Source organism: Balearica regulorum, chromosome 19 (assembly GCF_011004875.1).
Source record: "Balearica regulorum gibbericeps isolate bBalReg1 chromosome 19, bBalReg1.pri, whole genome shotgun sequence".
NCBI lineage: Eukaryota > Metazoa > Chordata > Aves > Gruiformes > Gruidae > Balearica > Balearica regulorum.
In genome coordinates, this window is record NC_046202.1 from 11887369 (window position 1) to 11906585 (window position 19217).

The 19217-nt window shown below is 46.8% G+C and overlaps 1 protein-coding gene across 3 annotated transcripts in view; it reads right to left on the reverse strand.

Annotated features, from left to right (window-relative positions):
- Nucleotides 1-1306: 1306 nt before the first annotated feature.
- TYW1B (tRNA-yW synthesizing protein 1 homolog B) overlaps nt 1307-19217 on the reverse strand; it is a 110282-nt gene continuing 92371 nt past the window's right edge. For 2 of the 3 annotated variants that reach the window (XM_075771687.1, XM_075771685.1), the window contains 2 exons: nt 15921-16088; nt 1307-3144 (listed from right to left, as the gene is read on the reverse strand). In XM_075771687.1, the coding sequence (XP_075627802.1) occupies nt 2923-3144; nt 15921-16088 (390 nt within the window). In that variant the 3' untranslated portion in view covers nt 1307-2922. The remainder of the gene's footprint in view (nt 3145-15920; nt 16089-19217) is intronic. The other variant, XM_075771686.1, reaches the window with a different exon arrangement.

A 19217-nucleotide genomic window follows, 5' to 3' on the forward strand; every position in this document is an offset into this window, starting at 1 on the left:
TTTGTATTCAGGTAGCTGCATCTCACCCCTGATATTTTTACTCAAATTGCATTAGTTCTGCAAAATAAGCCCAGAACACAACAGTTTTTAACTCAAATGTGGTCTAACACTGGGAATTTCTGAGAAGTCCCCTCCTCCACGCAGCATCCCTCCCACCAGAAACAGGACTCAGAGTACAGGTCTCACTAGTAGACATGTATTTTTCTTGTTAACAGCTTCAAATCTTTCAGCGCAGAGCATCTGGGCTTTCCAGTGCTGCTAACCTTCAGCCCAAAGTCCAGACAGGAGTTAAATGGTGTCAAACATGATCAAGAGAATGGAGGAGTGACTGAGCAGAGGTGGAATTGCCCCTGGTGAAGCCATGGTGGGAACAGGACAAATCCTTCTCCCTGAAGGGAACGGAGAGCATCCTTTCCCTAGCCTGTTTCTTAAGCAAATCAAATCCCTAAGACTAACCTCCTATGAGGATTCAGGAGGTATTTTTTGAAAATATGGTCAGGAAAAGAAGAAAAAAGTCATTTTTTCAAGACCTTGCTTGAAGACAGGTGCCCAAGACTGACCCAAATAATACACAAAAATCCACAACCAGTTTTCAATGCCTTAATGAATCCACGTCTCTCCTCCACTACTCACTGAACAGCAAAACGTACCCCCAAGAACAAAAGAAAACATTTTCTGGTGGAAGGCGGCAACAAGCAGGTGCCCTCCCAGCTCAGCTCCATACTTGCCAACTCCCATGAGTGGGGCTGTAAAGAATGAAACATGTGGACACCTCTTATCCAGGAAGCAGCACTAGCAGCCCAGAAGATCAGACCTCATCATGACCACAGCCTGGCTCAACCCTACGGCAGCTCTCCAGACAGGCCACGGCACATGGTGGCCTGGGCACAGGGTCTCACCAGCCTGGCTGGGACGCTGGGGACACCGAGCTCCAGCAAAGCACCAACGTTATTGTGGCAAGTTTCCGTTGTAGGACGATGGACAGATGGCTTGAAAACGTCCTGTCCCTCCCCAGGGCTTGCTGGTGCCACCTGTGTCCTGCTTGGCACTGGCCTGAGGAAGCATGGCAACTTCTTCTCACCACCTCCAACCGCCATTCAGCGCTTTGGGGAGAGGAGCCAGGGAGCAGCCTCCCATCAGCCAAGCCCTCTCCATCGGCCATGGATACATGGATGCTCTCCCTTCCCCTCCACGTGCTATCAAGAAAAAAAAAAGATATTCTGCAGTGTTTGTGCTTTTGATCTCCTTAAAAATCCCTTTAGCATCCCCTCTTACAGAGTCTCATACAGCAATGACAACAAAGGCATTCTAGGGAAAACTATTTTATTTTCTTTCTTTCTTTAGAAATGCTTTTTACAGTCTAAGAAATGAGGTTCTTTTTAAAAAAATAATCCTAATCTTGGGAACAGTCCTATCCGCAGTGCCGCGGGTGCTGGGCATCGCAGGCTTATGGACCTTGCTGTTGAGGTGGGAGCGTTGTGAACGTCTTTGACCTGTGCTCCTGGGGTTCAACGGGAGAACAGAAACACTCGGGCATGACTGTGTTTTCTTTCCCACTAGCAGCTGACACCTCTGGGTCTAAATTAAAGCTCTTTCTGCAGCAGTTCGGTCAGGCTCCTTGGCTGAAGCCATCGGCAGAGGGGCGGGAGGCTAGCCGGGGAAGCGGTACCCTTGTAGCCTAGTTCAGCCATTTGGCAACTGAAGGCACAGCCGGACACGGGGTCTGCCCCGGGTGTTGGTACACCGATCCTTTGCAACTCGTAGGGGACTGCAGCCGATGTGGTTGTTGCATAAACAGAGAAAGAAAGGTCTTTAGCACGTGAAAGTGGGGATTTTCCCAAGAGAAAACCACATACCCCCCTCTCATTTAAATGCCATTTTCCGGACAGGCTGCAGTACCTCCAGAGTGCCAGGTGCGGCCCGGGGTCTGCGAGAGTCCCTGGACCTTGTGCCTAGACATCACCTCTCCAAACTAAGACTTGGCTCCTGGACACAAGAGATCTCAAACGGATTCAGTTTTCATGTATATCGGATTACCACCTCTGCCCAAGGCAGCAGCGACGCAGTCGACTTGCCCATGTGGAGTGAAGGAAGCCATCCCCGGCATCTCGGCCACTGGCCCCCCGCAGCACGTCCTCACCCTCAGCAGGACGCTGGGCACACACAGTGGGAGCCTAACGCGGCTTTGGAGGATTATAGGTGGTGCTTAGGGCTGCTGAGGGAGTGGGTAAAACTACTCAGAAAATATTCATAAATCCGTGAAGTTGGAAAATATTTGGAGAGCTATCAGAAATCACAGACGATATTAAGAGCAGTGCCGTTACTTACACCATTCCCAAGCTTCAGCTTCTCGGGGTTGGGTCTTTACAGGAATCGGCACTGGTGTTCAAAATACATAAATCTTTGTTACTGTCTGTACAGTGATACTTCCAGCAGGGCTCAGGCTTTTAGATCCAGATCCTTCCACGGTCCCACCTGCACAGATCCAACGAAATCCCCTTGGCACTTTATCCTTACGGATGCAGAACGTGCTGCTGCCGAGCTGGGTGCCAGCAGGTGCCAGGCTCTCCTCGCAGCAGGGCACAGACGTCAAACGAACGCTCCCTCTCCACATCCGACTCCAAACACTCTCCGCTGTGGAGACCACAGCCGCTGCCTCCCTCATCACGCTGCCAGTTACCATCAATTGCTGGCATGCGCCATTTGTGATTTATCTTGAGATAGAAAGCAATATAAACATTTTCATCCAAGAAGCCCTAACAACAGGAGGGAAAGGTTAAATAAAGGCTTTACCCTCCTTCTCAATATTAAACATCAGAAAAATCTAAGTGAATAGATTCAAAAATCATTGTTAGCCTGGAAATGGGAACCAAAAAACTCAACAGCCATCCAGCCAGGAGTTGGGCGAGCCCCAGTCTGACCTCAGCACCCAGAGAGGTCTCTCGCTTTGTTCTTCCGCTGGTATCTTACATCTGAGGGATCAAATCCCCTCTCTCTGGACCCAAACAGCGCCCAGCGAGGAGTTTTGGCTGTGTAATCGGCCGCTGTGAAAGTCTTGGACCCGCCGCTCCTCTCGTGCTCTCGCACCAGCTCCTGGAAGCGGCCGTAGTTGATCCAGGTGCACCACTCGCCATTGATCTTGAACTGGAAGGAAAAGAAATGTGTTACCAAGCCAGGGAGCAATAAGGAGTACAAAATATCACATTTATGCTAAGACAAGCTGGGTGCATTATTAAATTGGTTACCCAGCTGTTGTCTCATAATTTTCTAGCCACGTTAAGGTCCAGGGTAAAGCCATCCAGAAGCTAATGTAGGATAATTGCTTTAATTAAAAAAAAAAAAAAATTAAAAAGAAGTTCAGGTTGACAAATAGCCAGAACTTACCGTTCTGAGCCACATTTCACCCCCAGATACACGATGGCCACTTCTCTTACAGCTTTAGCCATTTAGTGCTGTCTACCAGCAGATAATCTCCTCAAGGGTTTGACTCTTGGGTGCTTTGCTGGACCCTTTCAAGTACCTGGATCCTACCTCCACCCCACTTGCCCAGGAGGAACACTTCCCTGGTGCATCCCAAAGCCCACTTCCCAGGCATGCCCGCACTTGCCAGGTGTCATTTATACCTGAAAAACCTTGATTTGAGGAACTGAACGAGCCCTGGAGGAAACGTGTAAATTTGAGTGATACCCAGGTACCCTTTGATGAAGGGACCCTTCCAAGGTCAACCAAAGGCCCTGTTTGAAACATGGGACACCAACGCCAGAGCAGCCACAAACTGGTACAGGAGCAACACCAGAGCCATGTGCTGTGGTGGTTGGGATGGATTTGGGTGAATCTTGAAAGGGGCGAGAGGGCTGTGGTGGGGAACGGGGGAAGATAAAAAGGTTTAATGGCATGAATCCTCTTTCCATGTGAGAATTTTAAGAATTGCTTATTTTGACAAGCTGAGGCTGCATTTGTCTAGCAGACCTGCTCTGCTAATTTAGCAACAGCCTTGACTGAATCCTCAATTGGGATTTATCTGAGCTAAGAGCTTATTATGCACTTCATCCAACAAAAAAAAAAAAAAGAAAAAAAAAAGAGAGGGAAACCGACTGACTCCCTGTTTTTTTCAAAAGCCTGATGGCTATGCATTTAAAATGGCGCTTGACTTTCTGCCCAAGAGCTAAAAGCTTTTTTGGTTGGAAAAACTGCTGACACCTGCAAAACTTTGCAATCAAACATTGCTAATGCTAATCTATTGCTGCCTGCGTAATTACAGCGACTTCTTGCAGGAGTCATCCTCCACACGGAGCAGAGATGTGAGACTGCAGAATCATAACAGCGGGGAACAAGTCTTGCCGTAAATAAACTCGTCCAACGCTCGTTCTTCATGCGCTAAGGCGGAGGCCGTGTTTCACCAAGGGGACACATCCTTCCCAGTGAGCATGGCAAGTAAAGCAAAAGCAGAGGAGACAACGACTCGCCTGTAAAGTGGCAGGTCCCAAACAGGATCCAGGCTCAGGAGACCTGAACTTCCCTCCCAACATGTGTGGAGGTGCCAGGTGACAAGTTCACACCATGCGTAACACTCCCTGCGCCCCCAAATTTGATTCACTAACACTCAGCAAATTCTCACACAAATTAAGGGCAAAAAAACCCCCCAACCCACAGGATCCAGCAAAGCCTTTAACACAGATGGCACCTGGGAGAGTTGTTTAGCACACGAGCTGTCGAGCTTATTCCCACGATGGGTATGGAGCACTCCTAACAGGTCAGATGGGTCCCTAGATAGCCTCGAGGCCAACTAAGAGAAACCTAGCACATACAGAACAAAAAGGGCACTGAGACTTGACCTCAGCTGAACAGGGAATTCAGTTCCTTGAATTCCCGTTTCCTTGAAAACCAGTGGGATGCTCTAATCTCAGGATGGAAGGGGGAGCTCGCAACAAGCTGTTAACCCTTTGGTCAGGAGTGGCTCAGCAAGAGCTCCAAAGCCACAGGGGACACTGGTGCCACCCAGACCAGCTGAAACGAGGGTATGAACTGTAGCCACCGACCCCAACCCTGCCGTAGGTGTCTGCCTCTCCAGAATCTTAAAGTTAGAAACCACATGAAAACAGCCTACTATTACCTGCAGAAGACATTAAGAACTAGTTCTAGACTGTTTCTGGAAGAAACCCCGCTCTGACCATTGCTGTGCCAAGCCAGTCAATGGTGATGCAGCTTCGCTCACAGCCAGTCTAATTGGCAATGAGTGGGTAAAAACCCACCGTCCTACGAATGGGCTGACATCAGTGCTGGTGCTTCCATCATCCACAGCAGTTCAACACCAGTATAACACTGTCATGCCCAGCTGAGGGCAGAAACCGTATCGTACAGAGATGAGAGTCTGACATGAGTTTCTGGGATGCAATGGGATGGTTCCTCTCTTTTTAGAGGCAAACTATTTCCCCCCCTCTCCCCGTATCATGCCGTGGCTGTATCTCATCGCATCAGTTGTTCTTCCATGGAGCTGGTGACCTCCAATGAGGCTAGCGACAAGGAAATAAAACCAAAGACCTCCCAACACTAGTCCCAAAAGGTCCCCGTCACCTGGAGCTGGGCAGCAAACTGTCAGAGGCCACCAGAGGACGCAGGCAGCGGAGCAAGCCAGGACGCAGCTGACCCGCAGGCAGCGTGCCCAGACCAGCCAGCTTTTGGGTTGTACTCCTGAGCAAGGTGCCACGCCAAGAGGTGGCTTGGAGTGGCCAGAAGGGACCTCTACCCTCTCCTCCCCTCATCGCAAAGCACTACCTATGCTTTCCTGGGGATAAAACCCTCCAGGCTTGCACAAACCACGTGCGTTGCTCTGCGTCCTGAACTTCGGCTAGGCCACTACAGTGAGATTTTAAGCTATTTAATTTTTACTCCATCTGAACGTGCAGGTCCTGACAACAGAGTTATTAATGCTGGGAGCCAGCTGCTGCAGACTAAGGTGACAATACCATTCCCATCAGATCAACCAAAGGAAGGCTGCCTGGGGGTCATTACAAAAGCAGATTAAATAATACTAAATATTTTTAGTGCTGCAATAGCACAGCTACAAAACATGAAAAAATGGGAGCAATCCTTTAAGTGTGTCATGGAAAGCAATTACTTCTGGTGAGGAATAAAAAGCCCAGACAAACATGGGCTGGGGGAGAACAGCCTCAATTGCCCATAAGATTTACAGATTAGATTTTAGCAATTTTGTGATTATTCCATAGACAACAAAAGATTTAAGACTCAAAATAGTTTCACAACATCCATACAACTGGTGAGCCAATGCTAAATATCAGTGTTATTTCAGACTAATGCGGTCAGGTTTTTTATTGAATTTTTCACTACCTGGTTAAGTCTTTTGAGGTGATAAATACATCGACAAAAGATAAACAGCTGAAACCTTCCTTTTTTTTTTTTTTAAGCTAGCATCATAAAAAAGGTAATAAAGCACCTTTGGCTGGCTCTGAAGCCAGGCTGTGTTGTCTGGAAGGCAAAGGCACCCTCCCCGAGGGCTTTGCTCGAGCAGCGAGATGCCACAGGAGCCAGTGCATGCCATCCCCTCGGAGCTCGTGCTCCCAGTGTGCCCCAGCTCTGGTCCCCACGGTCCCACCACCAATCGCTCCCTACAGACGTGGCATCAGCGCACAGAAATGCAAAACCTGCCTGATTTTGGTGGAGAGGGCAAGGAGCACTGCCTCAAGCAGGCATTAATGCTGCGAAAACAAGAGGCAAAGGAAACAAGGGGAAACTCGTAATGGCCTTCAAGCCCAGAAAAGCAGGACTAGGCGTGATGCTGGGCCACCACGGGGACATCTGTCAAGGGGTCATGCACCAGGAACAGCACGGCTGGACTGGCTGTGCTTCAGGGGAGCCACAGGGCAAATGGATGGAGCTACCTGCCTGGGGTCGTGCTGTCCACGCACATGGCCAGTCCCTCAAACACTCCACAGTGACACTGAGATACACACTGCACAGCCCATCAGGAGCCGGGACTAAAATGAAGAGCCGAGTTACCTGGGAGCATCAACAGAGCACAGCTAACACCTCCCTTTTCTCTTGTAACTCACTGAGTGGATATGAGCAGGAAATTTCTTTAAATTACCTTTTGCAGTAGGTTTCCAGCTGCTCTGAGTGCAGAGAGAGAAGCTTCTTGCTACAGAAACCCATCAACATTCATGAAGGAGGAGAAGAGCCACACCACATATTTCTTATCAACATATTTGCATAAGCAATTTTTTGGGGGGTAAAAATGTATGCGTACATTGAGGACAATATAGTAGTACAATTTACTACATTCCTCCAGACACGCATAATTGCTGAGAAATAAACACAGGGTTTATACGAAGGGATAAAATATAGAAGAGATGCAGAGATGGTGACACATGAAACGCTAACACTGAAAAATGGAAGTCAGCCAAAAATCAATTAGTTTGTCCTAACAAGGATAACGTTATATTTTCTTCAGAGAAAAACACACTGAAATGAGGAGGCTCCTCTTCGCCCATTCACTCTGGTCTTTCTCTACAAAAAAAACCCCCAAAACTAATGTATTTTCAGGAAAAGACTCAAAAAAGCCTGGTGTGGCTCCTCGCAGACCAAGCCCTGGGTTGGAAGGACAGAGTCCGTCCCTGGTGGGGAGAGGACCCATGGGAAACCTTTCTCCGATGAGCTGCGTTGCAACGCAGCATCCCCAAGGAGCAGAGGGAAGGCTGGGAAGAGAAGGCAGAGCTTTGGGCCTTGCAACAGCTACTCTTTAATTACTTGAGGACACAAAGATTTAGTAGTCCAACAAATGGATTCTTCCCCAGGCAGATGCACAGGGTTTAATGGTTAAATACGGCAGTTTTATGTCTAGTTTTAAAGACCACACAAAAAAAAAAAAAAAAAAAGGAATGAGCAGTGAGCAGGGAAACCAGCACGTGCTTCGGTTGCGGGGAGGCGCAGAAACTGGTGTAGCATCAGAGAGGAGGGCAGGGAGAGCCCACACTTCTCTGATGGCTTGTCTAGTTCTGATTTCCAGCATTTTAAATCCTGGCTTTGCCAAGTGTTTCAGACGATGCTTATTTTGGTTTACACATAGCATGAGACATTAAAGGAGCATTTTGCAAAAGCAAGTTTCAGCAACTCAGCTTTATAAGGCCGGCAGGTCCGATGCTTCCCAGTCCGCACTTTTACGTCCCATCCCAAAAAACTAATGAAAGCCGACTGCCAGCTCTGCTCTTAGACATGCAGAAATGATTAAGTCTTCTCCCTGCCTGAGTGCTAAAATCCCAGCCAAGTGACACAAGCTGACAGCTCACGCAGGGGCTCCGTGTTGCCGGCGTGCCCTGCTCCCTGTCTCCTGTCCCCACGGAACGGCCGGATCCAGCACCGCCTGCACAGCCCCTTCCCGGCTGCCGACCCCCAAGTGCCAGTGGCACCGCTGCTGCCCGGGGCTTTGGCGACCCGGGACTGCAGGACGCTTCCATGGTGCAGGCAGAGGTTTACTTTCAAAAAAAACCCCAAAACAACAAACCACCAACAAAAAACCCAAAATAATTTCATGTACAAAGACTTCATTTTTTTTTTAAGGGAAGTAATGCATTCAGAGCCTGCAAACATTACAGTCCCTGCACCACTTGAGCACTTAAACACACAGAGGGATTTAAAAAAAACGCACTACTACACTCCATTTACATTCCTGCCTGAGAAGAAAACTTATCTTTGAATTATCTTTGGAGAAGCAGTCAGGATCTCCTCAGTGTGTTTTTCAGTGGCTTTCCTTGAAATACTTTCTTTGCTGAGCTTATATATATTCTTTTGTTATTTAAGGAAAAGCATTGTTCTGCGGAAACAAGAGTGTGGCTTTGTGCACAGGTCCCAAGCAGATTTATTTATTTTTAATTCCACGCTTACGTACCTATGGTCCTGAAACTCAAAACCCATGTATCTCAGGTCGGGTGAGCTCACGGCCCACAGGGTCACTGAACACCATTTGTTCCACACAGACACACTACAGGGCTTATATATTAGGAGTATTTTGAGAAAAAAAAAATCCATAGCAGAAACTCTTCTCCTTAGCACCCCTGGAAGCAGCTGGAGCAACTCAGCAACATCAAAACACTGCGAGTTTCATCAATCTGCAGTGATATATGTGAATATATGAATACAAAAATAAATCTGTCCTGGCTTCTTTTTACTCTGGCCACAACTGACCATGCAGCGGGGCACGAGTTAAACACCCATCAACCCTTTTCTTTCCTCTTACATTCTCATTGTCACCAAAGAGACCAGCGGATACTTACAGAGCCCAGGTCTGCGGCAGCGTATCGGTCCTAAAGAAACAGCACAAGGCTTGCAAAGAATCACATCTGTGCATTCGGTGGGGTAACACACACATCTGGATTTTCTATAAAGGACAGGCAGAAGTCTCATGAACTGTCTAGACGGTGCAGCTGGGCTCTTGCAGGCAGCAGGAATTTAAATACCGCAGCAGCCGAGGCCGTGCGTGAAGCCGGCATGGGTAGGGTCACCCTGCTCTTGCCACGGCTGACTTGCCAGTCTTTACTGTCACAATTCCCCTTCTGAAAAACAAAATCACATCTTCCCACTCCACTCCCCAAGGCTGCTTGAGTTAGAAGCATTTAAGACCGCTGGAGATGTTGGAGTAGAGAGTAATGCCGTGTCAAATGTGTTACTTGGGAATTAGTTACCACTCCAGATTTGCAACGCAGCAGCTTTCAGCTACTGGTTTTCTATCGCTGATCTCTACCATCACCACAACATCAAAAAGGCAGCTGGAAAAATGATCTTGATGGCTCCAGTCCTGAGTTCCTTAATTTAAATTTGAAGACAGCCCATCATCGCAAGAAACAAAACAGCTTTTATGCTTTCACACAGGGTATTATTAAACAGATCATATATAATGGGAGTGCAAAGCACTTACATTATGCAACTGCTATGACTATTTTTGCCACCTGCCAGTATGAAGCTCTCCAAGTCAAACAAATAATTCATTGAATTATTACACACAGTTTCTCACCTAATTAAGGCTCACAATTATTTAAGGCTCCCTTTGTTCAACAGTGGGAGTGACTGAACTGGAGTCACTCAGGAAAAGAAGAAGAAATATTGTAGATAAATTAATCTTAGCAGGATCATATTGCTTGTTAAAAAGCTAAAAATTTTCTCTTTTTAATCACCAGTTGTAATTTCAGGCTTCAGGGGGGAGAAATTAAGATTAAGTTGGTTATTAAGTTACAAATGCGTGCAACAGAAGGTAATAACCAATCCAACAGGACACAGGCACTCGGAGGTGAGAGTCTCACTGCCTCCCACGTCCACAGGGCCAAATGAAAACCTGCACAGTGACACCGACCCTGGAGAATAACCCAGCTTTAAACCCCTCAGCAGCTTTGCAGACAGTATCTATGAGCACTTAACCGCACCTGAAGTTTCCATCAATTTTAGATGGAAATAAAAAGTAGCCTTGTAGTAGTTATGCATTCAGTGACTTAAATAAGTGCTCAGAAGGAAAAAAGGAAAAAAGGAAAAAAGGAAAAGAGGAAAAGAGGAAAAGAGGAAAAGAGGAAAAGAGGAAAAGAGGAAAAGAGGAAAAGAGGAAAAGAGGAAAAGAGGAAAAGAGGAAAAGAGGAAAAGAGGAAAAGAGGAAAAGAGGAAAAGAGGAAAAGAGGAAAAGAGGAAAAGAGGAAAAGAGGAAAAGAGGAAAAGAGGAAAAGAGGAAAAGAGGAAAAGAGGAAAAGAGGAAAAGAGGAAAAGAGGAAAAGAGGAAAAGAGGAAAAGAGGAAAAGAGGAAAAGAGGAAAAGAGGAAAAGAGGAAAAGAGGAAAAGAGGAAAAGAGGAAAAAAGGAAAAAAGGAAAAAAGGAAAAAAGGAAAAAAGGAAAAAAGGAAAAAAGGAAAAAAGGAAAAAAGGAAAAAAGGAAAAAAGGAAAAAAAAAAAGAGGAAAAAAAAAAGGTAGGTGAAACCCCTTCCAAAGCTGGTACTGAGAATGCCTGGGAATGGGATTCACTATTGTGTTTTCCAAGAGAGTGAAACCAAAAGGCCACACCAGCCGAAGGCTAACCCGAGCCATGCACTGCTGGGCGGGCACTGTCCCTCGCCTGTGCTGCACGGCCCCTGGGACCCATCCTCTGCAACTCGTCAGCTTCTGTCTGTGCCATCTAATCTTGCCTGAGTTATTCTAAAGAAAAGACTCATTATTGCAGATTTATTTTTTTTTTAATCCCTACCCGCTGCAGAGTGGAACATCTTGTCTGCCAATTAAGCCAGGGCTACATCCAGACAGTTTTAATTCCGACAGATGAAAACCAGATTACTTTAGCACAACTGTGATCTTCTTTTAATAACTACCAGATCAGAGCAGAGCAGCCACCTTCCTATTTGGAAGGAGACAACGGAATGAAAAAAAAAACCTTCAGGAAACATAACATTTCATACTCACACCTGCACTAAGGCTGTTCCTTGGCTACTGAGACACCTTGTCCTCAGCTGGGGAGTAACCTCATCCCCTGTGTCCGCTGCAGACACGGGGATGTTGCACCTATTTGTTGACTTTGACAGGAAGCAGCAAGCCAAGTTGGGTTCTCCCCTTGCACTGTAATGCTCTCGCAGGTACAGGATGGCTGATGGGCGAGCAGGCAGAGAACGTGATCCAAATTCTGGATCTGGGATGCTGGATCGCAAGGGCAGCTTGCACTCTCCAAATCATTTGCAAGGCAGGAAGGAAATAAAATGTGATGGACTATTTTTCTCTAATATAACCCTTGTTAGTTGCTCTGCAGCTGGTAGTTAAGTGCTTCCTTTTCTTCCCTAAATATAGATGAAATGCTCAGCATGGAACAACTTCAACGCCTTTCACCCAACCTCTTGAGCCTTCTGCAGTCACAGCCAGGACGCACGTGGAGTCTTCACGTCCCATCCGAGCCCCTGCAGTACAGACATAGGCAGTGCTGGGAAACCTGGTGGGAAGGAAAAGGCCAGTTCCCTCTTTGCTGGGAAGATTTGGTTGATGGAGAGCAATGGGCACCTTTGGCCAGGCTACTATCTCCCTCAACAGATTTCAGTTCAAACTACCCATGACACCTGCCCTGGAGGTACCCTACGCACCCTCAGCACTGCACTTTGGTTATGGGAAATCAAATGACGTCAGGGACCTTCCTAAAAGCAGCTGCCTTGGGTCATTTTGTGGCTCATCCCTGAGTGCAGAGGATGCCAGGCTCACCCTGTCGCGCTGGAGAACACAGCGCTCATCCAGACCACATCCACCAGGAAAATAACCCAGGGGAGGTCCAGGGCACAGAACTGCATCCACACCACGAGGGAACATCTGGATCCAGGGTACGGACTCAGATCTGCTTGTGGAAGTCAGGTGCATCCATTTATTAAGCCAAAAAAGGATGACAGCCACTTTTCTGAGCCCACCAGCCATTCATTTCACCCTGTTAACTGAGACCACCAAAGAGAGCAAAAAGGGACGGGGTTTCAGAACTATACCCTGTGCTGTGTGTGGCTAACTGGCATGGAAATCAATCCCAGCGTCACCGGGAAGAGGCAGGGATGCTCACATGTACTAGCAGACCTGCTACGGAGCTCACCAAGCAGCAAAATTCCCGAGCAGCAGTACACGATACAAACTGCACTAACAAGCAAAGTTATTAAAAAAAAAAAGCTGTAAAGCAACAGGGAGAACGTGGCTGGAAAGCAACGCACTTCAAAAGCAAGGTAGATATTTAAATGAATGGAACAGGAGAGAATTGGCAGGTAACCATTTCAACACAACAGAGCGGGTGGTAAACATATGCGTAAAGTAAATTCAAAGTGGGGCAGGGGGTTTTATTCTAGAAGTTACCAAGATGGAACTTTCATTCAAAAAAGTCTTTGCTGCAAGGCAGCACATTCCCCCCTTCTGAGGCACTTGTTATGGTTGCCTTAACGATACATTTATTGTTACAACCCAGGAAATGCAGCTGCCTAAGATCTCTCTCTGCAAAAGGTTACTTGAATTAACTGTTCCATTATAAAGTTGCTGCTGTCTCAATATCCCAGCCAATGAGTTCAAAAGCGCTGTAATAAATTAGGTTTTTTGTACCATGATGTTTGTAGGATTCGCTACAAAGCAAATATAATTTCTCAAGAATTTAGCACTATTGCTAAAGAAAAGAATCAAAAAGGATGGAGCCAAAACACACCGGGCACCTCTCCAGGAGAGATGGAAACCAGTGTGCAGGGGGGACCGGAGAGCGGGGAGGAGGACGCAGAAGAGACAGGGCAGAGGAGCTCTCCCACCCATGGGAGCCCAGACCAAGCCAAGAGAGAGCTGTGCTCGACCCGGGCTGTCCTCGCTTTCCTTCAGGCTTAAGAAGCTGTTACCCAGCTGGCCCAAAAAACAGTGGAAATACCAGTAACCAATGGTTTTTCAGGTCATGGTCAGCGGGGTGCAGGCGTTCTCTATGTTATTTTTTAGGGCTCTGTGAAGGGTAACTGGAAAACAAACATTTTGTGTAAGGCTTAAGCTTATGAGACTTTTTAAGCTCTGCTGAATAGTGCAGGGTGGCCAGATCCAAAGCTCTCGAGGTTCAGTGGGGCACGTCTCACTTCCCGACTCACCGAGTCCCGAAGGCTTTACAAGCACCTCAGCTGTAACTGCAGACAGACAGACAGACACCAGGAACAACTTCTGGTCAGCAGGAAAAAATGCTGTGGGAGGTGAGGAGAGACTTGGAAGCCTAATTGCAGATTTTTAAGACACTGAGTTACCCAAAAATGCAACAGCTCCTATCTCTATATCCCCTCTTGGTTTCCAGAGACAAGAAAATACCACCAGACACATAAACTGCAGTTTCCTCTAACTAAAATCACTTTTTCTGTGTAAATCCCCAGCCTTAAGAGACTTCAGGGCCTAAATCCTAAACTCTTATTCATCAAGTAAGCAACTGCCAATCAATGATTCTCCATAAATCAAGGAGCAGAGGCCACAAGCAAGGCACATTATTTCTGTGACGTTTCCAGACTCTTGTACAGGGTGGCATTTCAATACTGGTGCTTAAAATTATTACTATGAGCGTTTGTTTGAACGCCTCAAAACTCAGACGTAGCAGAACACAGTGAAATAAATCACATTTCCTAATGATTTTTATTACCGTCTTCCTGCAACTCCTTAACTTTTTAAAGATACCTTTGATTTTGCAATTACTCGCTACAGTTTGATTGTTCCCATAGCACAGGTTTTCTGCAAATAATATACACTGACAAATTTTATTCTCCATTGGAGCCTGAAATTCAGAATTAAACATAATAGAAATAAATTTATTTTTTATTAGTTATTTTAGTACCGAGTATAGATTGTTTCCAAAAGACGCCCTCTCCTAATAGCTTTGGAAAGCAAAACAGCTGTTGAATTCCTCCTGGGCCAGTATCAATCTATTCTTGTTACTAATGGTGTTACTTAAATTATGCATCAATAAGTTAGGTGGCAGTCTGCTTCCTTTCTTTCCCTGGGCCTCTCACCTTAGAATGGAAAAGAATATTTTGCATTCAAGGATTTGCTCGGGCACAGTTGCCAGTGGCAACGATCAAGACTGAGTCTGTAAATAAAGCAACTTTAAGGTGAGTTAAAACAAAAATAACGCCAGGTATCCTGGTTTTCTCTGCTCCTTTACAGCTGTTCCCATAAAAAGAGAAATTGCAAAAGCAGGCAACAGTTTTGTAACTGTGCAGAAGGTTTCAACAATGAGACTCTAATCGTTTTCAAACACTGATTTAAAATGCTTTGGATCTTTCGCAAATGGCGATTTTAACCAGTTATTCCCGGTGCGCACTGCGAGTCACCTGGCGTGGAAAGCCCCGCATCGCCACTCGCCAGAAGCGGCTCCCGCTTAAGCGAGGGACTTCAGCAAACACAAGCGAAGAATATCCAAAAAGTAAAATCATCACAATTAGCATAATAAGTAGCTGCTCCATCAGTTGTGTAGCTAGCACATTATTATGCTTTTTTATTATCTTTCTATTAAGCTTTTCTGCAGCTCAGAAAGCCAAACTGTACTCAATCTTTTTCATATCCTGCATCTTTTAAAATTAATAGGGTTTTTTCCTGACATTTCACTTGTTTTTCCAATTATGGTGATGGTATTTATGAAGGCACCTAAGTTTCAAACAAACCATTTTATGCATGCTCAGCCTGCAAAGCGCTCCAGTAGTGTAAGGGATGCTGGACGGGCGGCAGAAGACAGCGCTGCCACCTCTTCTCCGTTCTTAGGGTGGAGAACACGTATAATTGTTCTGGCTGCTTCATTTGTCCTACAAAACACTTTTGCAGGAAGGCAGCTCCAGTTTCAGAAGGAAAGCATCTTCTGTTAACATTCACATAATGTCTTTTACCAAAATTATTTCTCCAAAGGAAGAAAAATACGTTATTTCAGCCTGGTGGAAAGGGAGGAGGTCCACAGTTCTGGTAGGTATCACAAACATCCGGAAGAGGAAATACAGAGCCCTAACCTATTCTGGTGTAGCTTTCTTACCGAGCTGTACGTACCACTGAAAACCACCAGGAAAAAACAGAACCGAGACAAAACCAGCTGACCCACCTCAACCAGATTTGTTCTTGCCTTTCTCAAAATGCAAAGCGAGCATGACAAAGCACAGGAGATATTGCACTGAGCTCCTCCTGGAGCTGTTAAATGCTTCTTGCCTGGATTGCCACGGAGATGCTGCGAGTTATCATGATCAGCTGCAACCTACAGCAGCTTCAGTAACTTATTCCACAGCTCTCTCCACAATACATGCTCTGCATGCTTTTTTTTGGGGGGGACGGGGGAGGAGAATCCAGCTAACTCGAGAAATTGTGTTGAAGAAGGGAATTGAGCAACACTACCAAGGAGAAGACGAAGTGCCTGGTCTCACACCCCAGCACAGTCTCACCTTCTTGTGAGCTATCAGCAGGCAGTTCGAGTGTTCGTGCTCGCACGCGATTTCGTAGTCGGGGATGAGGTCGGCCAGCTCCTGGACAAAGCGCACCACCTCCTCGTGCCAGGGGACGTTGGCCATGGTGAGGCTGCTGGCTGAGCTTTCACCGCAGTACGTCACGCCCTGAGAAGAAACATGGAAATCGTCAGCTTAACCCTTCACAAGCTCAGGGTTGTGCCGGCACATCATAGAATCCCAGAATGGTTTGGGTTGGAAGGGACCTCTCAGCCCATCTCATTCCAAGCCCCCTGCCATGGGAAGGGACACCCTTCACTAGCCCAGGTTGCCCAAAGCCCCATCCAACCTGGCCTTGAACACTGCCAGGGAGCCAGGGGCAGCCACAGCTTCTCTGGGCAACCTCTGCCAGGGCCTCAGCACCCTCACAGGGAAGAGTTTCTTTCTAACATCTAATCGAAATCTAACCTCTTTTAGCTTAAACCCATTCCCCCTTGTCCTGCCTTTACACTCCCTCATGAACAGTCCCTCACCATCTTTCCTGTAGGCCCCTTCAGGTACTGGAAGGCCGCAATTAGATCTCCCCGGAGCCGCCTTTTCTCCAGGCTGAACAATCCCAACTCTCTCAGCCTGTCCTCATAGGAGAGGTGCTGAGATCAGCCACAGCAAACCCTGAAAACCTCTGCTTTGCCCCCCTTTAGGCTGTATCTTAAGGAAAGGTAAAAATTTGGAGATGGCATCACAAAAAAATCCGTCTCTCCCTCAATGACACATCAGCAAACCACTGTGTGGCCAGGCTTCCCCAGCAGTAAATCACAGGTTAGTCTTTATCCTGGAAAGTGGCTTTAACAGCATTCAAATGGGGGATGCTCGTGCTCCTGAGCTACCAGTGGACCTTTGAGAAGGTCACTTGGTTTCAAAACACGACATGCCCGGAAGAAAGTCTCGTGAATAACCAATGCAACAAGTCAATGTGATACTTCTAGAGATAATTCCCTGTGTGAAGAGAGGTAAGGACCTCTCCCCTTCCAGGTCAAGGCTGCGATTTCTGCCCCTGTCCTCTAGTATCCACACAAATCTTGTTCCAGCCCCTTGTAAACCCATCCTATGTGCCCTCCTCCCTAACTGTGCCCAGGGAAGCTCCCCCAACCATACAGTGCTCTCCCTGCTTCCAGCTGTTCAGTTTAATTACAAGAGAATTAAACTTGCCTAGTTTAGCTGCAGACTATTGCTGCAACTGCTCCAGATCAAGAGCATTTTGGCAATCAAGATGAAAAGACAGTCCCTGCACTCCGAAACCCATTTTCTGTCTTCCCCGTGGTGCACATGGACCCAGGTAACCATAACCTGGGACTCCGTGAAGAGTCTTTGAGTAAACCCCTCAGTTTTATTCACATGATTGTTTGGATCTTGAGATCTCAAAGTTCTTCCCAACTACTGGTCATTTTATAGAAAAATTAAGATACTCCCCGTTTTGGTGTAAGAAATGGGCATTTGTAAGGCATTATGCATCCATGAGCAGATGGGCTGGGCAGAGTCCCACCAGGCAGCGGTGCCCAGACTGAGCCCTGGCAGAGATGCGGGTTATGAGCAGAAAGGTGTAGATACAGATGCTGGCAGGGTGGCAGCAGCTTGAGCCCAGAGAAACAGCAAATTTCTTTTAAATATCTTTCCTTCCAAAGAAAAAGCGGGGGGAAAATATCTGCAAGTGTGCAAATCATTCTTTGCTTCTGGGCATGCATAAAATGGGCGATTCTTGAGAGCACAAAGAGCAAAATCACTAAAAAAAATTAAATAGTGCAAAACCGGAACAAAGCAGAGGATGTCAGTGAACCTTGAGGTCTTCTGAAGACAAGTGCTAATTTTAGGTTCAAACCAGAGGGATGGAACTGGAGAAGTGGTGAATTTGCACGGTCCAGTGCCACATCACCCATTCCCTTCTCTAACACCTTTGCTAAACCAGAAGCAACTCCATGGGGATGAAAGCATCTTCACTGGGGGCAAAACCAGAGTTCCCCCAGTAAAACCAGGGCTTTGCTTCTCCCCCTCTGCTCATCCGAGCTGTTCTTCTGCAGTAGCCAAACCTCATCTTTCTAATCCAGCCTGCTTTGCCTACCGTCTGCTCCTCTCCACAGCAGTACCGCTCCTGTGGCTTTCAGTTAGGAGAAGACCTACAAACCCATAAGAAAACCTCAGGGCTAGAGGAAGGTGCCGCTCTCCGGTTTTCATTCACTCCTCGGGAGGCAGAAGCACCTCAATCACTCAGCAATTAGCTTGCAGTTTAGAGATGACCACGGCACAGACCAGGAGAGCTGGTTTGCTGCTGGCTCTGCCCCAGCTGTGCAGCTACCTCCAGCCATTCACGGTTCCACCAAGACCCTCAACGCCGGCGTGAAAGGATGAACATGAAGCCTCAAGTGGCCAAGCCCTTCTAGAAACCAGGTGGAGAACTCTGCTCAGCCTCCTCCATCTAGCTAAAGCAACACAAGTCACCACTTTCCAGGATTATTCTTTCATTCTCTGGCTTGGTATCGCCGCTCTGTTTGCGTGGAGGTCTGCAGGCTGCGCACTGAGTGCCTGCAGCGGGTGGTGGTAGCATTTTATGGAAGACCTTCAGCGTGTTCCTCCCTGATTTTCCCTCCAGACCTCACCTAGAGGAGATGACAGCAACTGCTGGGCACTGGGGCTCCGAACCCTCATTGGGGAACTGGTCCAAACTGCTGGATATCCCCCCCCAATATTGAGGGCCACGAGCTAGATGATACAAAAATAACATTGGCACAGTAAAGCCAGGGCAAACACAGTCAGTAAACACAGATTATTTTTCAGGGCTGAGTACATGAGCAAACACCCAAAAATATAAAGGCATTTGTAAAAAACTCCTTCCAGCTCATCTCACTCTTACTATCTTTTATTTAAATTAATTTAGTAAATACCGAGAACTGTTTGGAAAAAAGTCCATCTCTGCCTGTGGCCTCTGCACATGCAGAGGGAGGGTGAAAATCCAGGCTTAAGTTGGTGCTGTGCAGAAACTCTTAGTGTTTACTGATGAGTAGAATTGACTTGATGACATTAAACAGCAGCTTGTGTTGTTTCAGTCGAAGGCCACCAGAACAATTGAGGAATTTCTATAATACTACCACTCCGCAAAGAGCCCATGCTGCTTTGTGAAATGCTGAGAGCTGAAGAAATTGTCCCAGAGTGAACATCCACAGGAAACACCGAGGGATTTTTTTTTTTTTTTTAAATAAGATTGATTTGAGCTGATTGCAGATCTCCCACCCAACACAGTCTGCC